Raw genomic sequence first — 9,403 nt, forward strand, 5'->3', positions numbered from 1 at the left:
CCGAATAAATTGTGACCAGTATTTACAGGAGGTCTTTCTACTGAGATGTCATATTCCTCATATCATGCAGTATTGATCTATTTCACTTGTACTGAGTTTAACTGTTGAACTTGAAAGCATGCCTACATTTTTATACCATTATTTATACTAGACTGTACCTGCGGAGCTCGTCACTACTTTCAGTCCAGAGGTTAGTCTTATTACTTATTGAGTTGGTTGTACTCATACTACACTCTGCATCTCGTGTGCAGATCCAGGTGCATTCGGATACAATGGTTGTTAGATTTCGGAGCTATTTCTATTGGAGACCATCAATGTAGCTTCTTGGCGTTCGCATACTTTGATTCTTTTCCTGTTTAGTTATTGTTTTGTTCTATATTTTTCAGACAATAATTTTTTTATTAGTCAGATTTGTATTCATTTAGATGCTCATGTACTCAGTGACACCGGATTTTGGGGAGTGATTTTATCTGTATTGTGAGAATTCTTCCGTTGGATTTAAATAATTTTTTTCAAACCTAAAAGATATGGTGGTTTATTGAGATTATCGGCTTGCCTAGTAGTGAGATAGGCGCCATCACGACAAGTGAGATATTGGGTCATGACAAATAGTCTCTCCCAAAGCTTGCGGGTGGGGTACCACCCCGTCCTTTAGACATAGATCCCCCTGTATGCCAAAAGCACTAGTGTTGATTCAATATGTCAATGTCATCTTAACCTTTAAGTATATATTTCAGATGTATATACACAAGGGCCACAGGGAAAAACAAAGGTGCCCAAAACCAGTTTTTGTGAGACCAAGTATGATAAAAGGACATACTAAAGGAAGAACGAGCAAAAGGCTAGTTTACTTCTTTTTTTCCCGACAGGCTCAAATTACTTCATACACTGAAAAAAAGGTCACAAGAGACTCCCATAACATGCTTCATAACATAACTTATTGTCATATATCTTAAGGAAGTCCTAGTTAGGAAGTCCACTGCACAACCGCAAAAACAGCTTCCTAACAACTTAATTATACAATAAAACATATATAACTACTCTATCAACACAGAAGAATGAAGTTTTTTAAGATGAGCAACAATTGGCAGCTCAAATTTCGATGGAGTCCACAAGTAGGGCATTGATGTGAGGTTTCAAGACTTTCTCCGGATGAGTGTACCCATCTAGATTGTGTATATATGTAACCTCAACAATACGAGCAAGATTGAGAATACGAAATAAAATCTCCGTAGATACAGGAGTGGGCCTAACAAATCCCTCATTAAGATCCTTCCATGCTCCTTCAGCCATTCCTTGAAATTTAGCCATTGCCTCTTTTGTTGATATGCCATAATCTCTCATGCAGCATTCAATTCCTGTTGCTATTTGTCCCCGACTTTTCTCAACCTGAAAGACGGATAGACTAGGGGTTAGCTTTTATATTGCCTAAATTATATTGTCCTCACAACATTTTGTTTGTCTAAATCTCATATAATTATATAATTTCTTGAGATACAATTCATACCTCGTACGTGGCTGTATCATCAATAACTCGGCATATTATCACACTAGCTTCAAGAATTTTAGGATTCTTTGACAACCACTCAAAATCCTGCTCCGTAACGGACTTCATGCCCAAATACGATGTTGTCGCGAGGTAGTAATATGTAGTAGTTGCTAGTGCATTGCTTAGGTATTCAGAAACAGGTGGCATATATCCTTCAATAAACCATGTTGACTCGACATTATAATTTCTTACTACTTCTTTCATCTGTGAATACATATTCAAGTGTTAGAAAATTTTGATTGAATTGTATCAAGTTTATGATCACCAAAAGACGTACACAAGGTAAAACAAAGTGAGAAATGGATTAAGGAAAAAACATATTTTGATAGTTAAGTTGCTCAAACATACCCTTTCTATTGCATGGCAGACAATATGAGATCTTCCAGCACTAGACAATTCCTTTTCATAATCCTTGTAAAGATCTAGAATAGCTTTATAACTGATTTTCATGTAATCAGGAAGCCGATCAATTTCGTTGATATCCCATCTGTAGGATGACAAAATTAAGTGAACTCGTGCATTTTGAAAGAGCGGAACTATAATCACGACGACATTCACTATCAAGGAATAAGTGAATACATGAAGTTCATACCTTTGTATGGCATCTGTGTATGCCTCAAGTTCTTTAACTGTACCATAAGCATCAAAGGTGTCATCGACAATCGAAATCATTGATATGGTCTTAACGAGTATGACGCGAGCTTGAGAGTATTGAGGCTCAAAATAAACTCCTAATGCCCAAAAGTAGCATTCAACTACTCTATCTCTAGCATATGGAAGTGTTGTTACAAAATCCAAATCTTTCCACCACCTGCAGCATAAGAAATTAACATGAGTACTTGAGATATGATGAATCAAAAAGGGTTCATCGTTTTTATATATCGCACCTTGATACTTGAGCAAGTTCTTGTTTGTGCAACATCTGGAGCAAGTTGAAATCCAATTTGGCAAATCGAAGTAACACATTATTCTTCGATTGTTCCTTGTCATAGATTGATGAGATGAAGAATCGGGTCTCGACTCTAGGAACACCCTTGTGCAAACATTGCTCAAGGGCATGTGTCACTTGCTCCCTAAGTGGAGATTTCAAATGTGGAGCTGCAGATTCAAGATGGATAGTGGAGAAAGCAAGTGCGTCTTCTAAGATATCGTCAGCATGAGTCCTTACATGTGAAGCTTCATACAAGTTTAATAATCCTAAGACATCACTAGCAAGAGACTCCTTGAATTTGCCATTTTCATCTTGGAATTTGCTGAAAATTTCTGGTATTTCAAGAAAGAAAACTCAAGATGAATTAGCCTTCTTCCAATAAATGGATAATAATTTTAGGGTGTGCTTAATGATGAACTTACCAGGAGAGATGTTGAAACCGTGTTGCCTGAGCAATCGAAATTGAAGTGCAGAAGTGCACAAATCGTCGCAGTTTAAGTTTTGGTGATAAATTTGATCCAAAATCTCATCAATTTGTCTTTCAAAGTGGTAGGAGATGCCAAGACGTTCAATAATATCAATCAAATCCAATGTATCAGCCAATTTCCTTCCGGTTGCTAACAGCAAACTTCTCGTTTGTTCCTTCAATGCTTCAATCTCTTGAGCATATTTTTCTGCAACCTATTTTTATTATATTTGAAAGAAAACTTAAATTAGAGCAAAATTAATGTTGTTCAAATTAAAAATATAAAGAAGAAACTAAAATTAAAAAACTACCTGATTTTCAACGGAGAATGAAAGGAACTGATCACCCCATAGACTAGGGGAGAAGTCTGCGACGGGGCGAACAATTTCTTCTTCATAGTTGGCTACTGCTGCTGAGGCCATTGCTAATTAAAGATGAGAGTATTGTTTTTGTTCTTTTAAGGAAGAAGGAAAGGAACTCTCAATTGTTGAAAATTGATGACTTAAATTAAGAGAAGGGAGAAGTATATATAGTGGTGAGAGATGCGCAGCCAACTCTAATTAATATTTTTATTGTAAATATAATTTAATCATTTCCTCGTTGCCTTACTTGACTTTACCAGGCAGCAGCCCTTTTTGTCCAAACTGTGGACTTCCGTAAAGTTTATCCATACTTTTTATATAAAAAAGTTTTACATGCATGCAACTTGTATAAATTAAATGTGTATAAATTTTTGAAACTCACGTTAATTGTAAACCTTCTTATTAGGAAAGACCTACCACCCATGTATTATCAGCCAAAAATAGATTCCAAAAAAGTCTAACGTAGGATTTACTTGACTGTATACGGTGGCGGAGCCACATTCAAACTAGTGACACTTCATCGCTAGAAAATTACATTATATTGTTAGTAAAAAAAAATTGTTTCATGTATATTTACTATTCATTCACTGCCCTTGATTTTTCGTGTATTAAACTTTTTATATTTTGACATCACTTAATGAAAATCTTGGCTCTGTCGCTAATTGTATACTAACTGGCTAGTAAGCCAACCAGTAGCCATATGATTCATTATTGGCGTCTATGTATGTGGATTGTGGGATCTGTTTAACTTTAAATCAGTTACGAATTTTATTGAATACTACTCTATTCAAATTAAGTGTCTTGTTTTGCTTTTCAAGAATCGTTTAAAACACTTTATTTGGGAACAGTATTAGAAAATTTTGATACTTCTGGTTAGAGTTCTAAATTTATGGTTCCCCACTCTAACTAGTAAAACTTAGATGTTATTGCACTTCTCGGATTCTCCAGTTTGGAATTTGGGTAAGTGGCCAGTTTAAAAGTAGAATTAGATAATATAAATAATTAACCAGTAAATTGATTTACTAACAGGGTGTTGAAGACTTTAAGTGTAAATAAGAGAAAGGTAACTCAATCTGGATAAGAAACTATTACAGATAAAACACTGAACAACACAAAGTATATAAGTGAAATGAATTTGCTACAATAAAAAATTGCGATTACAAAATGCAAGTGCTAGATGATAATGGAATAATTGCTATATTAGCAAACAATATACATCAGACTATCACGACCCGAAATTCTCACCCTCGGGATTGTAATGACGCCTAATATTTCACTTGCTAGGCAAGCCAACGTTAGAATAGTTTCTAGTCATTCTTAACAATTCAAATCAAATGATAACCAAGAACTGAATAAACTGAAACAGAGTGAGAAAATCATAAGCGATATCTAAATACAATCTCAGTTCTGGTGTCACAAGTACACGAGCGACTAGAGTAATACAAACAATGGTCTGAATGAAAACATGACTGTCTGAAATGAAATAAACAACTAGAATCAGGTAGAAGGGGATTTCAGGGTTGCGAACGCCATGCAGTTGTACCTCAAGTCTCCGTCAGGCAATCAATCAGAGCAATCTACTGATCGCCGCTAGGACCAACTCCAAAATCTGCTCAAGAAGTGCAGAGTGTAGTATGAGTATAACTAACTCCATGTACTCTGTAAGTGCCGAGCAACCTCGACGAAGTAGTGACGAGGTTAAAGCGGGTCACTTACAATAACTTGTACGTAATATAATAATAATAGCGGGAAAAGTACACATGAAAATTAAGGTAGTTAACTGATGAAAATAAACTCAATCCTCAAAATCAGTAAGACCAGAAACACGAGTCCTCAGTATATCGTATGAAAATACCGAAAGCTAATACAATTTAACAATGAATACAAAACACACAATCCATTGCGGCGCGCAACCCGGTCGCACCGTACAAACACAATCCTCCCTTATTTCACCATATCAATATCAAGAATAACATGTAAAATTCGTTGCGGCGCGCAATCCGATCCCACCATATAATCATAATCGATATCATAATCCTCCCCTATTTCACCATATCAATATAAAAAATAACATGTAAAATTCGTTGCAGGCCACAACCCGATCCCACCATATAAATATCAATCCTCCCTTGTTCCACCAGTTGCGGCGTGCAGCGCGATCCATAAACAAAAAAAATTCAATAGATGTAATCAATTCAACAACCCAAATCACAGGAATCTCTACAATTAAAGAATATGAAAGCAAATGCATAAAGTAACCTCGTACCAAATCAAGAAATGCTACAATTAACACAAAGTAACAAGGCAAGCCAAATATATGACAATTAAAGTGTACAAGTAAGACAAGTAGAAATTAATCATGGAATCATGGAAGAAACAAGCATTTCAATACAAGAGTAATAGGTGACAAGTAACAAGTTAAGGCTTAGAAAGCTACTAAGACATGTAACAGTTTGCCACGACCCAAATTTCCCTCCGTTTGGTATCGCGATGGCACCTAGTCTTAGGGACTAGATAAGCCTAACATTAATTGAAATAACACTATTTAAATAACATTTAACAAGTTAAATAGAAATCTCTTACAATTTCCCAAAATCGGTAGTACAAGTCATAAGCTCTACAGAGTGTTTGCTAGAAACTTCTAAATACAACTGTCCAGAAATAAGAATAAATAATGCAAAACAAAAACTGGAAGGTGACTCCGAAGCCTGCGAACGTAGCAACAAGTTTACCTTGAATCTCCACAGCAATAGTCCACACAACTAGCTAACGAACAAGTACCTGGATCTGCACAAAAATGTGCAGAAGAGTAGCATGAGCACACCACAGTTGTGCCCAATAAGTATCAGGACTAACCACGGTGGAATAGTGACGAGGAACAGTCAAGACACAGACCGCAGGTGCGAGAGCGCACATGTGGAGAGGCAAGCGCAGAAGAGGAAAGGTGGAGGAGTGCCAGGGGCCGCAGGTGCGAGAAATTTTTCGCATCTGCGATGCCCCCATATGCGAAGGTTGAGGCGCAGGTGCGAGAAAAGCTGGACTCGACAGTCTCCGCAGGTGCGGAGAAATTGTGCGCATCAGCGGGTCCGAAGAAGCGGATTTTGGCGCACAGAAGCGAGAGGAAGCGCAGGTGCATTTTGGACGTGCGCACCTGCGGTCGCACAGATACGGCTAATTATGCACAGGTGCGGTCACGCTTGGGCAGAAAAGAGAAATCTGAGGGTTTGGTTTCATTCTTCGTTTTTGGACTTGAGAGTTTGGAATTTGGCGAGTTTTCGAGAGATTTTCTGAGGAAACTTTGGGGTAATTCCTAACTCATTTTTGGTTGTATTCCATTAATCTATAGTTGTTTTCTCCATTTAGTTTCGGATTTTTAGGGTTGAAATTGGGAAAAATTGGAAGCACTTCTTCAATAAAGATTTCGAGTTTTGAAAGGGGATTTGTGGTCGGATTTGAGTAATTCTTATATGGTTGGACTCATGAGTGAATGGGTGTTCATATTTTGTGATTTTTACCCGATTCCGAGACGTGGGCCCGGGTCGACTTTTTAGGGCAAATTTCGGAATTTTTGTTAAAATATTTATTTCATTAATTAGATGAGTCTATTATCATTGTATTCATGATATGCAATTGTGTTTGGTTAGATTTGGACCATTCGGAGTCGAATAATTGAGGAAAGGACATTCTTACGGACTGTTTGAGCTTGGTTCGAGGTAAGTATCTAGCCTAACCATGTGTGGGGGATTTTTCCCTTAGGATTTGAGTCTTCTATGTTGATTGTAGCCTGTGTGCACGAGGTGACGAGTGCGTGCACAGACTTATTTGTGGAAAGTTGGCTTTTTAGGATTCTTAGGTCCTTGTATTCACTGAGTATGAAGTTGTTCTTAATATGATTAAATTCTTATTTACTAGTTTCACTTGTACATGCTTTAATTAGAATTAATTTCTTTCAGGATTCACTCTTATTGCCCATTAGACCCTTATTTGACTTAACTGAAGATTTTTACCTCCTCTATTATCATGCTATCTTTTCATAACTGCTTATCTTTATTTGAAATTATTATTATTATATCATCTTATAATTTTTTCGGTCTTAATTGAGGTTATGATTATCTTTCCGCTGCTTATCCTTAATTAAATTGTTAAAAATCCTTAGTAATTTCTCAACCTTAAAAGAAGTTTTAGATATCCTATATCTTGGCCGACTTGTTTTATTTGAAATTATTTGACTCGTGTTAGTTTCCCTGTTATTGAAATGTATATTGTGGGATCGTTGATACACATTAGTTTCCCTTTGTTGATTTGTTCTCTTTACGACTAGCATTCATTTATATGGTTATTCCTTGTGATTTGGTCCCATATTTTTCCTATGATTTAAAAGTTCGTGAGTTAATTTAATTGTCGTACTTTGTATTATTGCCATTGTTGTTGTTGTATTTGTTGTGGTGGTGCATGAGATTTCTGTCGTGCGGTTGTTATTATTGTAATGCACAAGGTTTCTGCGATGTGGTTGTTATTATGGGGTTGCACGAGGTTTCTGTCGTGCTATTGTTACTATTGATATTTTCACATGCGGTGTGACAAGGTGGGATATATATATGTGTGGGTTGCGCATGTGGCGAGACAAGGTGGGAACATTATTATGCACGTGTGACGAGAGAAGGCGGGCATTTATGTTACTATTGCACAAGTGGCGAGACAAGGTGGGTTGTGTCAGGGATTGATTTGTGATGATTTATGGCCTGGGGGAATTCTTGTTGTTGATATTTGTGTAGTGGTATACGTACATGTGTGAGCTTTATCTTGTGAAAGTTATGAGAAAATATTCTACCTGTTGTCCGTTCTTCTTCTTCCTTATGCTTATTTGCTGGTATGGACTATGTTAGGACACTTGCACAAGCATACATATAGTTAAGCACTCTTGTCGGATAAGAGGTGTTGTTGACATTGTTGAGCATAGATGCTCACCCTTGTTTACTTGTCTTCTATATGAGAATGGCTCTATTGGCACATGAGTCATCGGTGTGGTTATGAGGTGTTATGAGGGCGCATGGTGCCAAGTGTTAGGGTTCAGGTATTAAAACCCGTGAGTTGTGAATTGTCCGAGGTTCAGCACCTCGTGGAGTTGTTGACTAAAACTTGATGTAAAAACGGTTGTAATTTCTGATTTATTACTTGTCCTTGCTATATTCGTGATTATGGATTTAGGTTGTGTTTTATTCACTTTGTCTGCGTCATTTTCATGATATTCCGCTGATACTTGTTGTTTCTTGCTTTAATGACATTACTGTATTGTGATCCATATTGCATAGTCTCTATGTAGACATCATACTTCTATTATTCATGTACTTATATCTGTTCGGTTTATTAGACCAGTGGGTGTCTTGACTATTCCTCGTCACTAATCCACCGTGGTTAGTCTTGATACTTATTGGACACCGATATGGTGTGCTCATGCTACTATTCTGCACATTTTTGTGCAGATCCAGGTACTTGTTTGTTAGCTAGCTATGTGGACTGTTGCTGTGGAGACTCAAGGTAAACCTACTGCTGCGTTCGCAGGCTTCAGAGTCACCTTTCAGTTTTCATTTTGCACTGTTTATTCTTATTTCTGGACAATTGTGTTTATAAGCTTCTAGCAAACACTCTGTAGAGCTTATGACTTGTAATGCCGGTTTTGGAGAATTGTAAGAGAATTCTATTTAACTTGTTAAATGTTATTTAAATAGTGTTATTTCAATTAATATTAGGCTTACCTAGTCCCTAAGACTAGGTGCCATCACGATACCAAACGGAGAAAAGTTTGGGTCGTGACAAGTTAGTATCAGAGCTTTAGGTTCATAGGTGCTGCAAGTCATAAGCGAGTTTAGTAGAGTCTTGCGGATCAGTACGAAGACGCCTGTACTTATTTTCGAGAGGCTACGAAACTATTAGGACAATTTCACTTCTTTAATTCCTATCGTGCGAGCTTATTGATCTTGGAGTTTGAACTTTTATCATTCCATTCTCTCACCGATGGTGAGGACACGAGCTGCAGTTATCGACGACGCTGCTCTCGGAGCAGGTATCGCTACAGGCAGAGGCAGAGGTAGAGG

General features: G+C 37.3%; 1 protein-coding gene across 1 annotated transcript; it reads right to left on the reverse strand.

Annotated features, from left to right (window-relative positions):
• Positions 1-820: 820 nt before the first annotated feature.
• On the reverse strand, positions 821-3,449 carry LOC104091728 (5-epi-aristolochene synthase 3). Its single transcript, XM_070192486.1, has 7 exons — positions 3,258-3,449; positions 2,903-3,161; positions 2,437-2,812; positions 2,142-2,360; positions 1,898-2,036; positions 1,508-1,753; positions 821-1,389 (listed from the first exon to the last, which is right to left on the reverse strand). Exons 1-7 carry the CDS (start codon positions 3,366-3,368, stop codon positions 1,093-1,095), a joined length of 1,647 nt encoding a protein of 548 aa, XP_070048587.1. The 5' UTR covers positions 3,369-3,449; the 3' UTR covers positions 821-1,092.
• Positions 3,450-9,403: the final 5,954 nt, after the last annotated feature.

Source organism: Nicotiana tomentosiformis, unplaced genomic scaffold (genome assembly GCF_000390325.3).
Source record: "Nicotiana tomentosiformis unplaced genomic scaffold, ASM39032v3 Un00137, whole genome shotgun sequence".
Lineage (NCBI taxonomy): Eukaryota > Viridiplantae > Streptophyta > Magnoliopsida > Solanales > Solanaceae > Nicotiana > Nicotiana tomentosiformis.